The 23,783-nt window shown below is 45.5% G+C and overlaps 1 protein-coding gene across 3 annotated transcripts in view; it reads left to right on the top strand.

Annotated features, from left to right (window-relative positions):
• The window catches only part of LOC118371748 (A-kinase anchor protein 6-like), a 266,002-nt gene that overhangs the window by 156,145 nt on the left and 86,074 nt on the right, over positions 1-23,783 (top strand). For all 3 annotated transcript variants that reach the window (XM_052496677.1, XM_052496678.1, XM_052496676.1), the window contains exon 9: positions 2,218-2,338. In XM_052496677.1, the coding sequence (XP_052352637.1) occupies positions 2,218-2,338 (121 nt within the window). The remainder of the gene's footprint in view (positions 1-2,217; positions 2,339-23,783) is intronic.

The following is a 23,783-nucleotide window of genomic DNA, read 5'->3' as shown; positions in this document are numbered from 1 at the left end:
GAGCCTTGATTTGATTCTCTAATGTGTTTGTTTGGTTAGATGCCCACAGATATCTTGTTCTACAAGAATTTAGTTTGGTATTGACGAGGGAAAAAACTAAATCACCGAATGGAATATTGTAACGTATTTATCCATTTAAAAAGCCTACGGCAGCGTCCGTATAATGAGTGGTGGAGTTGAATGCCTCAGGGTGACATTCTTCTTCTGAGGCTTCACTTGTCACATGGTTTCCCATTTCCTGTCTCCCCTGTTTTGATATGATCAATGTCTACTGTATAACAAGGACTTAAAGGGCCATATTTTCATTTTCTTTAATCAATGTCTGATTTTGAGTTTTAAGTTTCTCATCATTGACATCACTGAGGATTTGTCACAGACCAACAACACCACCACTCTTGTCAAAAGGGCGCAACAGCGTCTCTACTTCCTAATGCGGCTGAAGAAATTTGGCATACCGCCCCGGGTTATCTCCAAATACTACCGCTGCACCATCGAGAGCGTCCTGACCGGTTGCATCAAGGCCTGGTACTGGAATTGCTCTGTCCACAACCGCAAGGCCCTCCAGCGGGTGGTGAAGATGGCTCAGTACATCACTGGGACCATGCCTCCATCCATCCAGGACATCTACTCGAAATTGTGCCTGAGGAAGGCACACAACATCATCAAGGACCCCACACACCCCAGCCACAAGCTATTCACTCCCTTACTGTCGGGCAGACATTATCACAGCATGAGGTCTGATACCCACAGGCTCAGAAACAGTTTCTATCCACAAGCCATCAGACTGCTGAACATTTGAACTGGACTGACCACCTGCTCTGATTCTCCTCACCTGAGAACACATTACAACTGCTGCTACCAGACTCTTATTATACTGCTCCATTTATACACTTGCCCCCCATCCCCCCTTCCCCAATACACCTGTAAATATTGGACTTTAAATTGTGCCTTCCTGTATTAGACTTATGCTAAAATGTTTATTCTATTCTACTGAGCCATTTACTTTATATTCGTATTCTTATCTTGTAATATTTCTTATTGTTGTTGCATTGTCGAGAAGGAACCTGCAAGTCAGCATTTGGTTGGGCGATGTATACAATGTGTATCCTGCACATATGACTAATAAAACTGTAAACTTGAAAAGGCTCATACAAAGAGCTCCGCCATGCTCATTGAAGTGACATACAGTATGTAGTACTAAGCCCAAACTCAACCCTGCTCCTGTGTTAACTCTGTTCCTGCTATAAAGGAGAATAGAGAGTGTGTGTTGTGTTCATATTTCCCAGTTTGATGGTTGTTTATGCAATCTCATTCATAGTAGTTTCCATTCGACGGCTTTGTGAATGTGAGGCGAGGGAAAAGGAAGGGAATTACATCGGCAGCCTGACACAACTATGTCCAGAGAAGCCTAGATTAATACCGAAACGATTTGAACCACTAATTTGTCTAAACATGTAGCCACCCTCCGAGCCTTAAAAACCAAAGCCCCGACGATAATGTCTTTGTGTGAGCAGTTGCCCTTGTTCATTTCATAAATATTTGATGTTATTTCATGTCACAGGCTGGGGAGGGGGGAAGTAGAGATTGGGCTGTGACAGAGGGAGGGAGAGAGTGTTGGAAGGGGGAAGGAGGTATGTGTGGAGGGTTGGAAGAAGCAGAGTTGAAGTCATGTTTAATTAAGATGTTTCTGTGCTTTAGAGGTGTCACTCACTTGCTTGGTCAGAGATCCAGTATGTCATGTTTAATTAAGATGGTTCTGTGCTGTACAGGTGTCACTCACTAGCTTGGTCAGAGATCCAGTATGTCATGTTTAATTAAGATGTTTCTGTGCTGTAGAGGTGTCACTCACAAGCTTGGTCAGAGATCCAGTATGCATCTAACCCTGTTCACTCCTCCTGCACCCTCCTGAACCCGGAGCTCTACTACTGCGCCAGCAGTAATTGCCACCGCTTGTCAAATATTCCTTCTGTAAAGTCCTGCTGCCTTTCTAGCCCTCTTTTCAACCTGACGGTTAACCTGAGGAGGAGGTGGACATTAAGTGATGGGCGTTTGGGGGGGATAGTGAGGATGTGACAGTCATTGTGTTCTGCAGGATATTTCACAGCCGAGTCATCTCTAACCCCAGCTCCTTCTCCTTGTCCTCTTCCCCCTCCTCCCTCCTCTCCTCCATCCTCCCTTCTCCCCTCCTACCTCTCCTTCCTCCTTCCTGGACTCCAGTCTGCAGGAGTTTGAGTCTGACTTCCAGGAGCTCTGGGATTGGCTTATGGACATGGACTCTGTGGTGACGGACAGCCACGAGCTGATGATGTCAGAGGAGCAGCAGCAGCATCTCTACAAGGTGAGTGGCTGTTACTGACTAACTGTTACTGGCCGACTGACTGACTGGCTGGCTCTTATTGATGGTTACTGGCTGGCTGATTGACTGACTGGCTGGCTCTTATTAATGGTTACTGGCTGGCTGGCTGACTGACTAATTGTTACTGACTGGCTGACTGACTAACTGTTACTGGCTGACTGACTGAGTGACTGGCTGTCTCTTATTGATGGTTACTGGCTGGCTGGCTGGTTCTTATTGATGGTTACTGGCTGGCTGACTGACTGTTACTGATGGACTGTTATTGACTGACTGTTGCTGGCTGACTTGCTGGCTGTAACTGGGTGTTACTGGGTAGTTGGCTGGGTGGTACTGGCTGGCTGTAACTGGGTGTTACTGGGTGGTTGGCTGGGTGGTACTGGCTGGCTGTAACTGGGTGTTACTGGGTGGTTGGCTGGGTGGTACTGGCTGGCTGTAACTGGGTGGTACTGGGTGGTTGGCTGGGTGGTACTGGCTGGCTGTAACTGGGTGGTACTGGGTGGTTGGCTGGGTGGTACTGGCTGGCTGTAACTGGGTGTTACTGGGTGGTTGGCTGGGTGGTACTGGCTGGCTGTAACTGGGTGGTACTGGGTGGTTGGCTGGGTGGTACTGGCTGGCTGTAACTGGGTGGTTGGCTGGGTGGTACTGGCTGGCTGTTACTGGATCTCTGTTACTGGATGTCTGTTACTGACTGGATGGTGGTGCTATGCAATGATGTCTGGATGGTGGTCTGGCGTAACTCCGTTTTCTTGACCCCCCTGTAATCGGATGTGTCAGCCAGACAGCCACTCACAAAGTAAAAAATACGGATCGCTGTCCATGGTGCTGAAGTTGCGACATGACTATGCGGCGGCCTATGGAATCGATGATAGGCTTCTTCTGTGTTACCAGGGCCGAGCTTAGCTTTAGCTAATGGATAACTGTTTATTGGTTGGCCTATTTGGTCGTCATTTTCTCAGGTTTAACCTAACTTTTGGAGCCTAACAAAGCTATCCACGGTGCCACAATGCTGACATTTAGACTGCTGGCTGGTGGAAATAATATATTACTTGTTCAGTAATTAAAGTTGGAAATTCAAACAATGCAGATTGTAAAATGTATGTTAGATGAAACAAAATACTAATCAGCTACCAAATTATTTTTGTCTCTCGAATATACAGCTGTCCTGTTTAGGCTACCAGAACCTGCATGGCTTGAGTCATGGACAGAAAGTTGTTGTGTGTAAAACCAGTCTATTAATGACAAATAGTACAGTCAGTCCACCCTCTATATACTACCTTAATATGGATTATTTCATTATGCAGTGTAGCCTACTATCTATAGCTATATACAGTATTAAACTGATATTTAGTTGCTATTTATAAACTTATTATACAAATTATACATCAAATAGGCTAACAATTCTCCTGAAGTATTCCTTGCTGAGTCTCTGTTTCTCTCTTTTTCTCTTACAAAAAAGTTGATCTGCGTCTCTGTGCTTATCTCTCTCTTTTCTTCATAGAGGGCTATAGTAGTGGGCAGTATGTGACTGGGCTATAGTAGTGGACAGTATGTGACTGGGCTATAGTAGTGGACAGTATGTGACTGGGCTATAGTAGTGGACAGTATGTGACTGGGCTATAGTAGTGGACAGTATGTGACTGGGCTATAGTAGCTACAGTATGTGACTGGGCTATAGTAGTGGACAGTATGTGACTGGGCCATAGTAGCTACAGTATGTGACTGGGCTATAGTAGTGGACAGTATGTGACTGGGCTATAGTAGTGGACAGTATGTGACTGGGCTATAGTAGTGGACAGTATGTGACTGGGCTATAGTAGCTACAGTATGTGACTGGGCTATAGTAGTGGACAGTATGTGACTGGGCCATAGTAGCTACAGTATGTGACTGGGCTATAGTAGTGGACAGTATGTGACTGGGCTATAGTAGTGGACAGTATGTGACTGGGCTATAGTAGTGGACAGTATGTGACTGGGCTATAGTAGTGGACAGTATGTGACTGGGCTATATAAGTGGACAGTATGTGACTGGGCTATAGTAGTGGACAGTATGTGACTGGGCTATAGTAGTGGACAGTATGTGACTGGGCTATATAAGTGGACAGTATGTGACTGGGCTATAGTAGTGGACAGTATGTGACTGGGCTATAGTAGTGGACAGTATGTGACTGGGCTATAGTAGCTACAGTATGTGACTGGGCTATAGTAGCTACAGTATGTGACTGGGCTATATAAGTGGACAGTATGTGACTGGGCTATAGTAGTGGACAGTATGTGACTGGGCTATAGTAGTGGACAGTATGTGACTGGGCTATAGTAGCAGTATGTGACATAGTATGTGACTGGGCTATAGTAGTGGACAGTATGTGACTGGGCTATAGTAGTGGACAGTATGTGACTGGGCTATAGTAGTGGACAGTATGTGACTGGGCTATAGTAGTGGACAGTATGTGACTGGGCTATAGTAGCTACAGTATGTGACTGGGCTATAGTAGCTACAGTATGTGACTGGGCTATAGTAGTAGACAGTATGTGACTGGGCTATAGTAGCTACAGTATGTGACTGGGCTATAGTAGCTACAGTATGTGACTGGGCTATAGTAGTGGACAGTATGTGACTGGGCTATAGTAGTGGACAGTAGCTAGTAGTGGACAGTATGTGACACAGTATGTGACTGGGCTATAGTAGTGGACAGTATGTGACTGGGCTATAGTAGTGGACAGTATGTGACTGGGCTATAGTAGCTACAGTATGTGACTGGGCTATAGTAGTGGACAGTATGTGACTGGGCTATAGTAGTGGACAGTATGTGACTGGACTGCTATAGTAGTGGACAGTATGTGACTGGGCTATAGTAGTATGGACAGTATAGTGACAGTGGACAGGGCTATAGTAGTGGACAGTATGTGACAGGGCTATAGTAGTGGACAGTATGTGACTGGGCTATAGTAGCTACAGTATGTGACTGGGCTATAGTAGCTACAGTATGTGACTGGGCTGTAGTGCTATATTAGTGGACAGTATGTGACTGGGCTATAGTAGTGGACAGTATGTGACTGGGCTATAGTAGTGGACAGTATGTGACAGGGCTATAGTAGTGGACAGTATGTGACAGGGCTATAGTAGTGGACAGTATGTGACTGGGCTATAGTAGTACAGTATGTGACTGGGCTACAGTATGTGACTGGGCTATAGTAGCTGGACAGTATGTGACTGGGCTATAGTAGTGGACAGTATGTGACTGGGCTATAGTAGTGGACAGTATGTGACTGGGCTATAGTAGTGGACAGTATGTGACTGGGCTATAGTAGTGGACAGTATGTGACTGGGCTATAGTAGCTACAGTATGTGACTGGGCTATAGTAGTGGACAGTATGGGCTGAGTGTATGTGACTGGGCTAGTAGTGGACAGTATGTGACTGGGCTATAGTAGTGGACAGTATGTGACTGGGCTATAGTAGTGGACAGTATGTGACTGGGCTATAGTAGTGGACAGTATGTGACTGGGCTATAGTAGTGGACAGTATGTGACTGGGCTATAGTAGTGGACATAGTAGTGACAGTATGTGACTATAGTAGTGGACAGTATGTGACTGGGCTATAGTAGTGGACAGTATGTGACTGGGCTATAGTAGCTACAGTATGTGACTGGGCTATAGTAGCTACAGTATGTGACTGGGCTATAGTAGTGGACAGTATGTGACTGGGCTATAGTAGTAGTATGTGACTGGGCTATAGTAGTGGACAGTATGTGACTGGGCTATAGTAGTGGACAGTATGTGACTGGGCTATAGTAGTGGACAGTATGTGACTGGGCTATAGTAGTGGACAGTATGTGACAGGGCTATAGTAGTGGACAGTATGTGACTGGGCTATAGTAGCTACAGTATGTGACTGGGCTATAGTAGCTACAGTATGTGACTGGGCTATAGTAGTGGACAGTATGTGACTGGGCTATAGTAGCTACTGGGCTAGTATGTGACTGGGCTATAGTAGTGGACAGTATGTGACTGGGCTATAGTAGCTACAGTATGTGACTGGGCTATAGTAGTGGACAGTATGTGACTGGGCTATAGCTATATGTGACTGGTCTATAGTGGACAGTATGTGACTGGGCTATATAGTAGTGGACAGTATGTGACTGGGCTATAGTAGTGGACAGTATGTGACTGGGCTAGTAGTAGTATGTGACAGTATGTGTGACTGGGCTATAGTAGCTGGACAGTATGTGACTGGGCTATAGTAGTGGACAGTATGTGACTGGGCTATATAATAGTGGACAGACAGTATGTGACTGGGCTATAGTAGTGGACAGTATGTGACTGGGCTATAGTAGTGGACAGTATGTGACTGGGCTATAGTAGTGGACAGTATGTGACTGGGCTATAGTAGCTACAGTATGTGACTGGGCTATAGTAGTGGACAGTATGTGACTGGGCTATAGTAGCTACAGTATGTGACTGGTCTACAGTATGTGAGCTACAGTATGTGACTGGGCTATAGTAGTGGACAGTATGTGACTGGGCTATAGTATGTATGTGACTGGGCTATAGTAGTGGACAGTATGTGACTGGGCTATAGTAGCTACAGTATGTGACTGGGCTATAGTAGCTACAGTATGTGACTGGGCTATAGTAGCTGGACAGTATGTGACTGGGCTATGTGATAGTAGTGGACAGTATGTGACTGGGCTATAGTAGTGGACAGTATGTGACTGGGCTATAGTAGTATGTGACAGTATGTGACTGGGCTATAGTAGCTACAGTATGTGACTGGGCTATAGTAGCAGTATGTGACTAGTGGACAGTATGTGACTGGGCTATAGTAGCTACAGTATGTGACTGGGCTATAGTAGCTACAGTATGTGACTGGGCTATAGTAGTGGACAGTATGTGACTGGGCTATAGTAGTGGACTACAGTATGTGACTGGTCTATAGTAGTGGACAGTATGTGACTGGGCTATAGTAGTGGACAGTATGTGACTGGGCTATAGTAGTGGACAGTATGTGACTGGGCTATAGTAGTGGACAGTATGTGACTGGGCTATAGTAGCTACAGTATGTGACTGGGCTATAGTAGCTACAGTATGTGACTGGGCTATAGTAGCTACATTATGTGACTGGGCTATATAGTAGTGGACAGTATGTGACTGGGCTATAGTAGTGGACAGTATGTGACTGGGCTATAGTAGTGGACAGTATGTGACTGGGCTATAGTAGCTACAGTATGTGACTGGGCTATAGTAGTATGTGACTGGGCTATAGTAGTGGACAGTATGTGACTGGGCTATAGTATAGTAGGACAGTATGTGACTGGGCTATAGTAGCTGGACAGTATGTGACTGGGCTATAGTAGTGGACAGTATGTGACTGGGCTATAGTAGTGGACAGTATGTGACTGGGCTATAGTAGTGGACAGTATGTGACTGGGCTATAGTAGCTACAGTATGTGACTGGGCTATAGTAGTGGACAGTATGTGACTGGGCTGTAGTGGACTATGTGACTGGGCTATAGTAGCTACAGTATGTGACTGGGCTATAGTAGTGGACAGTATGTGACTGGGCTATAGTAGTGGACAGTATGTGACTGGGCTATAGTAGTGGACAGTATGTGACTGGGCTATAGTAGTGGACAGTATGTGACTGGGCTATAGTAGTGGACAGTATGTGACTGGGTAGTGGACAGTATAGTATAGTGGACAGTATGTGACTGGGCTATAGTAGTGACTGGGCTACAGTATGTGACTGGGCTATAGTAGTGGATAGTAGCTACAGTATGTGACTGGGCTATAGTAGTGGACAGTATGTGACTGGGCTATAGTAGTGGACAGTATGTGACTGGGCTATAGTAGTGTATGTGACTGGGCTAGTATGTGACTGGGCTATAGTAGTACAGTATGTGACTGGGCTATAGTAGCAGTATGTGACTGGGCTAGTAGTGTATGACTGGGCTATAGTAGTACAGTATGTGACTGGGCTATAGTAGTGGACAGTATGTGACTGGGCTATAGTAGCTACAGTATGTGACTGGGCTATAGTAGTACAGTATGTGACTATAGTAGTGTATGTGACAGTATGTGACTGGGCTATAGTAGTGGACAGTATGTGACTGGGCTATAGTAGCTACAGTATGTGACTGGGCTATAGTAGTGTATGTGACAGTAGCTGTGACTGGGCTATAGTAGTGGACAGTATGTGACTGGGCTATAGTAGTGGACAGTATGTGACTGGGCTATAGTAGTGTATGTGACAGTATGTGACAGGGCTATAGTAGTGTATGACAGTAGTGTGACTGGGCTATAGTAGTGGACAGTATGTGACTGGGCTATAGTAGCTACAGTATGTGACTGGGCTATAGTAGCTACAGTATGTGACTGGGCTATAGTAGTGGACAGTATGTGACTGGTCTATAGTAGCTAAAGTATGTGACTGGGCTATAGTAGTGGACAGTATGTGACTGGGCTATAGTAGCTACAGTATGTGACTGGGCTATAGTAGTGGACAGTATGTGACTGGGCTATAGTAGTGGACAGTATGTGACTGGGCTATAGTAGTGGACAGTATGTGACTGGGCTATAGTAGTGGACAGTATGTGACTGGGCTATAGTAGTGGACAGTATGTGACTGGGCTATAGTAGTGGACAGTATGTGACTGGGCTATAGTAGTGGACAGTATGTGACTGGGCTATAGTAGCTACAGTATGTGACTGGGCTATAGTAGCTACAGTATGTGACTGGGCTATAGTAGTGGACAGTATGTGACTGGGCTATAGTAGCTACAGTATGTGACTGGTCTATAGTAGCTACAGTATGTGACTGGGCTATAGTAGCTACAGTATGTGACTGGGCTATAGTAGTGGACAGTATGTGACTGGGCTATAGTAGTGTATGTGACTGGGCTATAGTAGCTGTATGTGACTGGGCTATAGTAGCTACAGTATGTGACTGGGCTATAGTAGCTACAGTATGTGACTGGGCTATAGTAGCTACAGTATGTGACTGGGCTATAGTAGTGTGAGTAGCTACAGGACTGGGCTAGTATGTATGACTGGGCTATAGTAGTGGACAGTATGTGACTGGGCTATAGTAGTGTATGTGACTGGGCTATAGTATGTGACTGGGCTATAGTAGCTACAGTATGTGACTGGGCTATAGTAGCTACAGTATGTGACTGGGCTATAGTAGTGGACAGTATGTGACTGGGCTATAGTAGCTACAGTATGTGACTGGGCTATAGTAGTGGACAGTATGTGACTGGGCTATAGTAGTGGTGACAGTATGTGACTGGGCTATAGTAGTGGACAGTATGTGACTGGGCTATAGTAGCTGGACAGTATGTGACTGGGCTATAGTAGTGTATGTGACAGTATGTGACTGGGCTATAGTAGCTACAGTATGTGACTGGGCTATAGTAGTGTATGTGACAGTATGTGACTGGGCTATAGTAGTGGACAGTATGTGACTGGGCTATAGTAGTGGACAGTATGTGACTGGGCTATAGTAGTGGACAGTATGTGACTGGGCTATAGTAGTGGACAGTATGTGACTGGGCTGGGCTATAGTAGTGGTACAGTATGTGACTGGGCTATAGTAGTGTGACAGTATGTGACTGGGCTATAGTAGTGGACAGTATGTGACTGGGCTATAGTAGTGGACACTGTATGTGACTGGGCTATAGTAGTGGACAGTATAGTAGTGGACAGTATGTGACTGGGCTATAGTAGTGGACAGTATGTGACTGGGCTAGTATGTGACTGGGCTATAGTAGTGGACAGTATGTGACTGGGCTATAGTAGTAGACAGTATGTGACTGGGCTATAGTAGTGGACAGTATGTGCCTGGGCTATAGTAGCTACAGTATGTGACTGGGCTATAGTAGTGGACAGTATGTGACTGGGCTATAGTAGCTACAGTATGTGACTGGGCTATAGTAGTATGTGACGGGGCTATAGTAGTGGACAGTATGTGACTGGGCTATAGTAGTGGACCGTATGTGACTGGGCTATTGTAGTGGACAGTATGTGACTGGGCTATAGTAGTGGACAGTATGTGACTGGGCTATAGTAGTGGACAGTATGTGACTGGGCTATAGTAGCTACAGTATGTGACTGGGCTATAGTAGCTGGACAGTATGTGACTGGGCTATAGTAGTGGACAGTATGTGACTGGGCTATAGTAGCTGGACAGTATGTGACTGGGCTATAGTAGTGGACAGTATGTGACTGGGCTGGTAGCTACAGTATGTGACTGGGCTATAGTAGTGGACAGTATGTGACTGGGCTATGTGACTGGGCTATAGTAGTGACAGTATGTGACTGGGCTATAGTAGTGGACAGTATGTGACTGGGCTATAGTAGTGGACAGTATGTGACTGGGCTATAGTAGCTACAGTATGTGACTGGGCTATAGTAGCTACAGTATGTGACTGGGCTATAGTAGTGGACAGTATGTGACTGGGCTATAGTAGCTACAGTATGTGACTGGTCTATAAGTAGCTACAGTATGTGACTGGGCTATAGTAGTGGACAGTATGTGACTGGGCTATAGTAGTGGACAGTATGTGACTGGGCTATAGTAGCTACAGTATGTGACTGGGCTATAGTAGCTACAGTATGTGACTGGGCTATAGTAGTGGACAGTATGTGACTGGGCTATATGTGACTGGGCTATAGTAGTGGACAGTATGTGACTGGGCTATAGTAGTGGACAGTATGTGACTGGGCTATAGTAGTGGACAGTATGTGACTGGGCTATAGTAGCTACAGTATGTGACTGGGCTACTAGTAGACTATAGTGTGACTGGACTGGGCTATAGTAGCTACAGTATGTGACTGGGCTATAGTAGTGGACAGTATGTGACTGGGCTATAGTAGCTGGACAGTATGTGACTGGGCTATATAGTAGTGGACAGTATGTGACTGGGCTATAGTAGTATGGACAGTATGTGACTGGGCTATAGTAGCTACAGTATGTGACTGTAGGCAGTATGTGTAGTAGTGGACAGTATGTGACTGGGCTATAGTAGTGGACAGTATGTGACTGGGCTATAGTAGCTGGACAGTATGTGACTGGGCTATAGTAGTGGACAGTATGTGACTGGGCTATAGTAGCTACAGTATGTGACTGGGCTATAGTAGTACAGTATGTGACTGGGCTATAGTAGTGTGTATGTGACTGGGCTATAGTAGTGGACAGTATGTGACTGGGCTATAGTAGCTGGACAGTATGTGACTGGGCTATAGTAGTGGACAGTATGTGACTGGGCTATAGTAGTGGTGACTGGGCTAGTATGTGACTGGGCTATAGTAGTGGACAGTATGTGACTGGGCTATAGTAGTGGACAGTATGTGACTGGGCTATTGTAGTGGACAGTATGTGACTGGGCTATAGTAGTGGACAGTATGTGACTGGGCTATAGTAGTGGACAGTATGTGACTGGGCTATAGTAGCTACAGTATGTGACTGGGCTATAGTAGTGGACAGTATGTGACTGGGCTATAGTAGCTACAGTATGTGACTGGGCTATAGTAGCTGGACAGTATGTGACTGGGCTATAGTAGCAGTATGTGACTGGGCTATAGTAGTGGACAGTATGTGACTGGGCTATAATAGTATATGTGACTGGGCTATAGTAGTGGACAGTATGTGACTGGGCTATAGTAGTACAGTATGTGACTGGGCTATAGTAGTGGACAGTATGTGACTGGGCTATAGTAGTATGTGACTGGGCTACAGTATGTGACTGGGCTATAGTAGCTACAGTATGTGACTGGGCTATAGTAGCTACAGTATGTGACTGGGCTATAGTAGCTACAGTATGTGACTGGGCTATAGTAGCTACAGTATGTGACTGGGCTATAGTAGTGGACAGTATGTGACTGGGCTATAGTAGTGGACAGTATGTGACTGGGCTATAGTAGCTACAGTATGTGACTGGGCTATAGTAGCTACAGTATGTGACTGGGCTATAGTAGCTTCAGTATGTGACTGGGCTATTGTAGCTACAGTATGTGACTTCAGTATGTGACTGGGCTATAGTAGTGGACAGTATGTGACTGGGCTATAGTAGCTACAGTATGTGACTGGGCTATAGTAGTGGACAGTGACAGTATGTGACTGGGCTATTGTAGCTGGACAGTATGTGACTGGGCTATAGTAGTGGACAGTATGTGACTGCTTCAGTATGTGACTGGGCTATAGTAGTGGACAGTATGTGACTGGGCTATAGTAGTGGACAGTATGTGACTGGGCTATAGTAGTGGACAGTATGTGACTGGGCTATAGTAGCAGTATGTGACATAGTAGTGTGTGACTGGGCTATAGTAGTGGACAGTATGTGACTGGGCTATAGTAGTGGACAGTATGTGACTGGGCTATAGTAGTGGACAGTATGTGACTGGGCTATAGTAGTGGACAGTATGTGACTGGGCTATAGTAGTGGACAGTATGTGACTGGGCTATAGTAGTAGTAGTGGACAGTATGTGACTGGGCTATAGTAGTAGTGGACTGGGCTACAGTATGTGACTGGGCTATAGTAGTGGACAGTATGTGACTGGGCTATAGCTATTGTAGTGGACAGTATGTGACTGGGCTATAGTAGCTGGACAGTATGTGACTGGGCTATAGTAGTGGACAGTATGTGACTGGGCTATTGTAGCTACAGTATGTGACTGTGACTGCTATAGTAGTGCTGGCTACAGTATGTGACTGGGCTATAGTAGTGGACAGTATGTGCCTGGGCTATAGTATCTACAGTATGTGACTGGGCTATTCTAGCTACAGTATGTGACTGGGCTATAGTAGTGGACAGTATGTGACTGGGCTATAGCAGTACAGTATGTGACTGGGCTATAGTAGTGGACAGTATAGCTACAGTATGTGACTGGGCTACCTTAGCTACAGTATGTGACTGGGCTATAGTAGCTACAGTATGTGACTATGTGTATGTGACTGGGCTATAGTAGCAACAGTATGTGACTGGGCTATAGTAGTTATGTGAGCTATAGTAGCTACAGTATGTGACTGGGCTATAGTAGTGGACAGTATGTGACTGGGCTATAGTAGTGGACAGTATGTGACTGGGCTATAGTAGCTACAGTATGTGACTGGGCTATAGTAGTGGACAGTATGTGACTGGGCTATAGTAGCTACAGTATGTGACTGGGCTATAGTAGTGTATGTGACACAGTATGTGACTGGGCTATAGTAGTGGACAGTATGTGACTGGGCTATAGTAGCAGTATGTGACTGGGCTACAGTATGTGACTGGGCTATAGTAGTGGACAGTATGTGACTGGGCTATAGTAGCTACAGTATGTGACTGGGCTATAGTAGTGTACAGTATGTGACTGGGCTATAGTAGTGGACAGTATGTGACTGGGCTATAGTAGTGGACTACAGTATGTGACTGGGCTATAGTAGTGGACAGTATGTGACTGGGCTATAGTAGTGGACAGTATGTGACTGGGCTATAGTAGTGGACAGTATGTGACTGGGCTATAGTAGTGGTGACTGGGCTAGTAGTGGACAGTATGTGACTGGGCTATAGTAGCTACAGTATGTGACTGGGCTATAGTAGTGGACAGTATGTGACTGGGCTATAGTAGTGGACAGTATGTGACTGGGCTATAGTAGTGGACAGTATGTGACTGGGCTATAGTAGTGGACAGTATGTGACTGGGCTATAGTAGCTACAGTATGTGACTGGGCTATAGTAGCTACAGTATGTGACTGGGCTATAGTAGTGGACAGTATGTGACTGGGCTATAGTAGTGGACAGTATGTGACTGGGCTATAGTAGTGGACAGTATGTGACTGGGCTATAGTAGCTACAGTATGTGACTGGGCTATAGTAGCTACAGTATGTGACTGGGCTATAGTAGCTACAGTATGTGACTGGGCTATAGTAGCTACAGTATGTGACTGGGCTATAGTAGTGGACAGTATGTGACTGGGCTATAGTAGTGGACAGTATGTGACTGGGCTATAGTAGTGGACAGTATGTGACTGGGCTATAGTAGCTACAGTATGTGACTGGGCTATTGTAGCTACAGTATGTGACTGGGCTATAGTAGTGGACAGTATGTGACTGGGCTATAGTAGTGGACAGTATGTGCCTGGGCTATAGTAGCTACAGTATGTGACTGGGCTATAGTAGTTGACAGTATGTGACTGGTGACTATATAGTAGCTGGACAGTATGTGACTGGGCTATAGTAGTGGACAGTATGTGACTTATAGTAGCTACAGTATGTGACTGGGCTATAGTAGTGGACAGTATGTGACTGGGCTATAGTAGTGGGCTACAGTATGTGACTGGGCTATAGTAGTGGACAGTATGTGACTGGGCTATAGTAGTGGACAGTATGTGACTGGGCTATAGTAGTGGACAGTAGTGGACAGTATGTGACTGGGCTATAGTAGTGACTGGACAGTATGTGACTGGGCTATAGTAGTGGACAGTATGTGACTGGGCTATAGGACAGTATGTGACTGGGCTAGTAGTACAGTATGTGACTGGGCTATAGTAGTGGACAGTATGTGACTGGGCTATAGTAGTGGACAGTATGTGACTGGGCTATAGTAGTGGACAGTATGTGACTGGGCTATAGTAGTGGACAGTATGTGACTGGGCTATAGTAGTGGACAGTATGTGACTGGGCTATAGTAGTGGACAGTATGTGACTGGGCTATTGTAGTGGACAGTATGTGACTGGGCTATAGTAGTGGACAGTATGTGACTGGGCTATAGTAGTGGACAGTATGTGACTGGGCTATAGTAGTGGACAGTATGTGACTGGGCTATAGTAGCTACAGTATGTGACTGGGCTATAGTAGTGGACAGTATGTGACTGGGCTATAGTAGCTACAGTATGTGACTGGGCTATAGTAGTGCACAGTATGTGACTGGGCTATAGTAGCTATGTGACAGTATGTGACTGGGCTATAGTAGTGGACAGTATGTGCTATAGTAGTGGACCTGGGCTATACAGTATCTGGGCTATAGTAGTGGACAGTATGTGACTGGGCTATATTCTAGCTACAGTATGTGACTGGGCTATAGTAGCTTCAGTATGTGACTGGGCTATAGTAGCTACAGTATGTGACTGGGCTATAGTAGCTGGACAGTATGTGACTGGGCTACCTATGTAGCTACAGTATGTGACTGGGCTATAGTAGCTACAGTATGTGACTGGGCTATAGAAGTAACAGTATGTGACTGGGCTATAGTAGCTGGACAGTATGTGACTGGGCTATAGTAGTACAGTATGTGACTGGGCTATAGTAGTGGACAGTATGTGACTGGGCTATAGTAGTGGACAGTATGTGACTGGGCTATAGTAGCTATGTGACAGTATAGTGTATGTGACTGGGCTATAGTAGTGGACAGTATGTGACTGGGCTATAGTAGCTACAGTATGTGACTGGGCTATAGTAGTGTACAGTATGTGACTGGGCTATAGTAGTGGACAGTATTTGACTGGGCTATAGTAGCTACAGTATGTGACTGGGCTATAGTAGTGTACAGTATGTGACTGGGCTATAGTAGTGGACAGTATGTGACTGGGCTATAGAAGTGGACAGTATGTGACTGGGCTATAGTAGCTACAGTATGTGACTGGGCTATAGTAGTGGACAGTATGTGACTGGGCTATAGTAGCTACAGTATGTGACTGGGCTATAGTAGTGGACAGTATGTGACTGGGCTATAGTAGCTACAGTATGTGACTGGGCTATAGTAGTGGACAGTATGTGACTGGGCTATAGTAGTGGACAGTATGTGACTGGGCTATAGTAGCTACAGTATGTGACTGGGCTATAGTAGTGGACAGTATGTGACTGGGCTATAGTAGTGGACAGTATGTGACTGGGCTATAGTAGTGGACAGTATGTGACTGGGCTATAGTAGCTACAGTATGTGACTGGGCTATAGTAGTGGACAGTATGTGACTGGGCTATAGTAGTGGACAGTATGTGACTGGGCTATAGTAGTGGACAGTATGTGACTGGGCTATAGTAGTGGACAGTATGTGACTGGGCTATAGTAGTGGACCGTATGTGACTGGGCTATAGTAGTGGACAGTATGTGACTGGGCTATAGTAGTGGACAGTATGTGACTGGGTAGCTATTATGTGACTGGGCTATGTAGTGGACAGTATGTGACTGGGCTATAGTAGTATAGTAGTGACTGGGCTATAGTAGTATGTGACTGGGCTATAGTAGTGGACAGTATGTGACTGGGCTATAGTAGCTACAGTATGTGACTGGGCTATAGTATATGTGACTGGGCTATAGTAGCTACAGTATGTGACTGTATGTGACTATAGTAGTGGACAGTATGTGACTGGGCTATAGTAGCTACAGTATGTGACTGGGCTATAGTAGTGGACAGTATGTGACTGGGCTATTGTAGCTACAGTATGTGACTGGGCTATAGTAGTGCACAGTATGTGACTGGGTTATAGTAGTGGACAGTATGTGCCTGGGCTATAGTATCTACAGTATGTGACTGGGCTATTCTAGCTACAGTATGTGACTGGGCTATAGTAGCTTCAGTATGTGACAGGGCTATTGCAGCTACAGTATGTGACTGGGCTACATTAGCTACAGTATGTGATTGGGCTACCTTAGCTACAGTATGTGACTGGGCTACCTTAGCTACAGTATGTGACTGGGCTATAGAAGCAACAGTATGTGACTGGGCTATTGTAGCTACAGTATGTGACTGGGCTATAGTAGCTACAGTATGTGACTGGGCTATAGTAGTGGACAGTATGTGACTGGGCCATAGTAGCTACAGTATGTGACTGGGCTATAGTAGTGGACAGTATGTGACTGGGCCATAGTAGTGACTGGGCTATAGTAGTGGACAGTATGTGACTGGGCTATAGTAGTGGACAGTATGTGACTGGGCTATAGTAGCTACAGTATGTGACTGGGCTATAGTATGTGACTGGGCTATAGTAGCACAGTATGTGACTGGGCTATAGTAGTGGACAGTATGTGACTGGGCTATAGTAACAGTATGTGACTGGGCTATAGTAGCAGTATGTGACTGGGCTATAGTAGTGTACAGTATGTGACTGGGCTATAGTAGTGTACAGTATGTGACTGGGCTATAGTAGTGGACAGTATGTGACTGGGCTATAGTAGCTACAGTATGTGACTGGGCTATAGTAGTGGACAGTATGTGACTGGGCTATAGTAGCTACAGTATGTGACTGGGCTATAGTAGTGTGACTGGGCTAGTAGTGTATGTGACTGGGCTATAGTAGTGGACAGTATGTGACTGGGCTATTGTAGCTACAGTATGTGACTGGACTGCTATAGTAGTGGACAGTATGTGACTGGGCTATAGTAGTGACTGGGCTACAGTATGTGACTGGGCTATAGTAGTGGACAGTATGTGACTGGGCTATAGTAGTGGACAGTATGTGACTGGGCTATAGTAGTGGACAGTATGTGACTGGGCTATAGTAGTGGACGGTATGTGACTGGGCTATAGTAGTGGACGGTATGTGACTGAGCTATAGTAGTGGACGGTATGTGACTGAGCTATAGTAGTGGACAGTATGTGACTGGGCTATAGTAGCTACAGTATGTGACTGGGCTATAGTAGTGGACAGTATGTGACTGGGCTATAGTAGTGGACAGTATGTGACTGGGCTATAGTAGTGGACAGTATGTGACTGGGCTATAGTAGCTACAGTATGTGACTGGGCTATAGTAGCTACAGTATGTGACTGGGCTATAGTAGCTACAGTATGTGACTGGGCTATAGTAGTGGACAGTATGTGACTGGGCTATAGTAGCTACAGTATGTGACTGGGCTATAGTAGTGGACAGTATGTGACTGGGCTATAGTAGTGGACAGTATGTGACTGGGCTATAGTAGTGGACAGTATGTGACTGGGCTATAGTAGTGGACAGTATGTGACTGGGCTATAGTAGTGGACAGTATGTGACTGGGCTATAGTAGCTACAGTATGTAGCTACTATGTGGGCTATAGTAGTGGACAGTATGTGACTGGGTAGTGGACTATAGTAGTGAACAGTATGTGGGCTATAGTAGTGGACAGTGTGACTATTATGTGACTAGCTATGTGACTGGGCTATAGTAGTGGACAGTATGTGACTGGGCTATAGTAGTGGACAGTATGTGACTGGGCTATAGTAGTGGACAGTATGTGACTGGGCTATAGTAGTGGACAGTATGTGACTGGGCTATAGTAGTGGACAGTATGTGACTGGGCTATAGTAGTGGACAGTATGTGACTGGGCTATAGTAGTGGACAGTATGTGACTGGGCTATAGTAGTGGACAGTATGTGACTGGGCTATAGTAGTGGACAGTATGTGACTGGGCTATAGTAGCTACAGTATGTGACTGGGCTATAGTAGTACAGTATGTGACTGGGCTATAGTAGACAGTATGTGACTGGGCTATAGTAGTGGACAGTATGTGACTGGGCTATAGTAGTGGACAGTATGTGACTGGGCTATAGTAGCTACAGTATGTGACTGGGCTATAGTAGCTACAGTATGTGACTGGTAGTGGACAGTATAGTAGCTATAGTAGACAGTGACTGTATAGACTATGTGACTGCTATAGTAGCTACAGTATGTGACTGGGCTATAGTAGTGTATGTGACTGTATGTAGTGGACAGTATGTGACTGGGCTATAGTAGTGGACAGTATGTGACTGGGCTATAGTAGCTACAGTATGTGACTGGGCTATAGTAGCTGGACAGTATGTGACTGTATAGTAGTGGACAGTATGTGACTGGGCTATAGTAGCTACAGTATGTGACTGGGCTATAGTAGTGGTGACAGTATGTGACTGGGCTATAGTAGTGGACAGTATGTGACTGGGCTATTGTAGCTACAGTATGTGACTGGGCTATAGTAGTGGACAGTATGTGACTGGGCTATAGTAGTGGACAGTATGTGACTGGGCTATAGTAGTGGACAGTATGTGACTGGGCTATAGTAGTGGATGTGACTGGGCTATGTGACTATGGACTATATAGTAGTGGACAGTATGTGACTGGGCTATAGTAGTGGACAGTATGTGACTGGGCTATAGTGGACAGTATGTGACTGGGCTATAGTGACTGTGACTGGGCTATAGTAGTGGACAGTATGTGACTGGGCTATAGTAGTACAGTATGTGACAGTATGTATGACAGTATGTGGGCTATAGTAGCTACAGTATGTGACTGGGCTATAGTAGTGTATGTGACAGTATGTGATGTGACTGGGCTATAGTAGTGGACAGTATGTGACTGGGCTATAGTAGTGGACAGTATGTGACTGGGCTATAGTAGCTACAGTATGTGACTGGGCTATAGTAGCTACAGTATGTGACTGGGCTGGTAGCTATGTGATAGTAGTGGACAGTATGTGACTGGGCTATAGTAGTGACAGTATGTGACTGGGCTATAGTAGCTGGACAGTATGTGACTGGGCTATAGTAGTGGACAGTATGTGACTGGGCTATAGTAGTGGACAGTATGTGACTGGGCTATAGTAGTGGACAGTATGTGACTGGGCTATAGTAGTGTATGTGACTGGGCTATAGTAGCTATGTGACTGGGCTATAGTAGTGGACAGTATGTGACTGGGCTATAGTAGTGGACAGTATGTGACTGGGCTATAGTAGTGGACAGTATGTGACTGGGCTATAGTAGCTACAGTATGTGACTGGACTATAGTAGTGGACAGTATGTGACTGGGCTATAGTAGTGACTATGGGCATGTATGACTGGGCTATAGTAGTGGACAGTATGTGACTGGGCTATAGTAGCTACAGTATGTGACTGGGCTATAGTAGCTATGTGACAGGGCTATAGTAGCTACAGTATGTGACTGGGCTATAGTAGTGGACAGTATGTGACTGGGCTATAGTAGTGGACAGTATGTGACTGGGCTATAGTAGTGGACAGTATGTGACTGGGCTATAGTAGCTACAGTATGTGACTGGGCTATAGTAGCTATGTGACAGTATGTGACTGGGCTATAGTAGTGGACAGTATGTGACTGGGCTATAGTAGTGGACAGTATGTGACTGGGCTATAGTAGCTACTATAGTATGTATGTGACTGGGCTATAGTAGTGGACAGTATGTGACTGGGCTATAGTAGTGGATAGTAGTGGACAGTATGTGACTGGGCTATAGTAGTGGACTGTATGTAGACTGGGCTATAGTAGTGGACGGTATGTGACTGACTGCTATAGTAGTGGACTGTATGTGACTGGGCTATAGTAGTGGACAGTATGTGACTGGGCTATAGTAGCTACAGTATGTGACTGGGCTATAGTAGTGGACAGTATGTGACTGGGCTATAGTAGTGACAGTATGTGACTGGGCTATAGTAGTGGACAGTATGTGACTGGGCTATAGTAGCTACAGTATGTGACTGGGCTATAGTAGACTAGACAGTATGTGACTGGGCTATAGTAGTGGACAGTATGTGACTGGGCTATAGTAGTGGACAGTATGTGACTGGGCTATAGTAGCTACAGTATGTTACTGGGCTATAGTAGTGGACAGTATGTGACTGGGCTATAGTAGCAACAGTATGTGACTGGGCTATTGTAGCTACAGTATGTGACTGGGCTATAGTAGCTACAGTATGTGACTGGGCTATAGTAGTGCACAGTATGTGACTGGGCTATAGTAGTGGACAGTATGTGACTGGGCTATAGTAGCTGGGCTATAGTAGTGGACAGTATGTGACTGGGCTATAGTAGTGGACAGTATGTGACTGGGCTATAGTAGTGGACAGTATGTGACTGGGCTATAGTAGCTACAGTATGTGACTGGGCTATAGTAGTGGACAGTATGTGACTGGGCTATAGTAGTGGACAGTATGTGACTGGGCTATAGTAGCTACAGTATGTGACTGGGCTATAGTAGTGTGACAGTATGTGACTGGGCTATAGTAGTGTACAGTATGTGACTGGGCTATAGAAGTGGACAGTATGTGACTGGGCTATAGTAGCTACAGTATGTGACTGGGCTATTGTAGTAGTGGACAGTATGTGACTGGGCTATAGTAGCTATGTGACAGTAGTGTGAGTATGTGACTGGGCTATAGTAGTGGACAGTATGTGACTGGGCTATTGTAGCTACAGTATGTGACTGGGCTATAGTAGTGGACAGTATGTGACTGGTCTATAGCTACAGTATGTAGTGGTGGACAGTATGTGACTGGGCTATTGTAGCTGGACAGTATGTGACTGGGCTATAGTAGTGGACAGTATGTGACTGGGCTATAGTAGTGGACAGTATGTGACTGGGCTATAGTAGTGGACAGTATGTGACTGGGCTATAGTAGTACAGTATGTGACTGGGCTATAGTAGTGGACAGTATGTGACTGGGCTATAGTAGTGGACAGTATGTGACTGGGCTATAGTAGTGGACTAGTATGTGACTGGGCTATAGTAGTGGACAGTAGTAGTATAGTAGTGGACAGTATGTGACTGGGCTATAGTAGTGGACAGTATGTGACTGGGCTATAGTGGACAGTATGTGACTGGGCTATAGTAGCTGGACAGTATGTGACTGGGCTATAGTAGCTACAGTATGTGACTGGGCTATAGTAGTGGACAGTATATGTGACTGGGCTATAGTAGTATGTGCCTGGGCTATAGGACAGTATGTGACTGGGCTATAGTAGTGGACAGTATGTGACTGGGCTATAGTAGCTACAGTATGTGACTGGGCTATAGTAGCTACAGTATGTGACTGGGCTATAGTAGTGGACAGTATGTGACTGGGCTATAGTAGCTACAGTATGTGACTGGGCTATAGTAGTGGACAGTATGTGACTGGGCTATAGTAGTGGACAGTATGTGACTGGGCTATAGTATACAGTATGTGACTGGGCTATAGTAGCTACAGTATGTGACTGGGCTATAGTAGTGGACAGTATGTGACTGGGCTATAGTAGTATGTGACTGGGCTATAGTAGTGGACAGTATGTGACTGGGCTATAGTAGTGGACATGTGACTGGGCTATAGTAGTGGACAGTATGTGACTGCTATAGTAGCAGTATGTGACAGTATGTGACTGGGCTATAGTAGCTACAGTATGTGACTGGGCTAGTAGTATGTGACTGGGCTACAGTATGTGACTGGGCTATAGTAGTGGACAGTATGTGACTGGGCTATAGTAGCAGTATGTGACTGGGCTATAGTAGCTACAGTAGTGTACAGTATGACTGGGCTATAGTAGTGGACAGTATGTGACTGGGCTATAGTAGTGGACAGTATGTGACTGGGCTATAGTAGTGGACAGTATGTGACTGGGCTATAGTAGCTACAGTATGTGACTGGGCTATAGTAGCTACAGTATGTGACTGGGCTATAGTAGTTGAGAGGATGTGACTGGGCTATAGTAGTGTATGTGACTGGGCTATAGTAGCTACAGTATGTGACTGGGCTATAGTAGTGGACAGTATGTGACTGGGCTATAGTAGTGGACAGTATGTGACTGGGCTATAGTAGTGGACAGTATGTGACTGGGCTATAGTAGTGGACAGTATGTGACTGGGCTATAGTAGTGGACAGTATGTGACTGGGCTATAGTAGTGGACAGTATGTGACTGGGCTATAGTAGTGGACAGTATGTGACTGGGCTATAGTAGTGGACAGTATGTGACTGGGCTATAGTAGTGGACAGTATGTGACTGGGCTATAGTAGTGGACAGTATGTGACTGGGCTATAGTAGTGGACAGTATGTGACTGGGCTATAGTAGCTACAGTATGTGACTGGGCTATAGTAGCTACAGTATGTGACTGGGCTATAGTAGTGGACAGTATGTGACTGGGCTATAGTAGCTACAGTATGTGACTGGGCTATAGTAGCTACAGTATGTGACTGGGCTATAGTAGTGGACAGTATGTGACTGGGCTATAGTAGTGGACAGTATGTGACTGGGCTATAGTAGTGGACAGTATGTGACTGGGCTATAGTAGTGTATGTGACTGGGCTATGTGACAGTATGTGACTGGGCTATAGTATGTGACTGGGCTACAGTATATGTGACTGGGCTATAGTAGCTATGTGACTGGGCTATAGTAGTATGTGACTGGGCTATAGTAGCTACAGTATGTGACTGGGCTATAGTAGTGGACAGTATGTGACTGGGCTATAGTAGTGGACAGTATGTGACTGGGCTATAGTAGTGGACAGTATGTGACTGGGCTATAGTAGCTACAGTATGTGACTGGGCTATAGTAGTGGACAGTATGTGACTGCTATAGTAGTGGACTGGGCTATAGTAGTAGTACAGTATGTGACTGGGCTATAGTAGCTACAGTATGTGACTGGGCTATAGTAGTGGACAGTATGTGACTGGGCTATAGTAGCTACAGTATGTGACTGGGCTATAGTAGCTACAGTAGCTACAGTATGTGAC

Source organism: Oncorhynchus keta, chromosome 35 (assembly GCF_023373465.1).
Source record: "Oncorhynchus keta strain PuntledgeMale-10-30-2019 chromosome 35, Oket_V2, whole genome shotgun sequence".
Lineage (NCBI taxonomy): Eukaryota > Metazoa > Chordata > Actinopteri > Salmoniformes > Salmonidae > Oncorhynchus > Oncorhynchus keta.
Note: the sequence above shows the minus strand (reverse complement) of the source record. Positions and strands in the feature narration are given on the sequence as shown.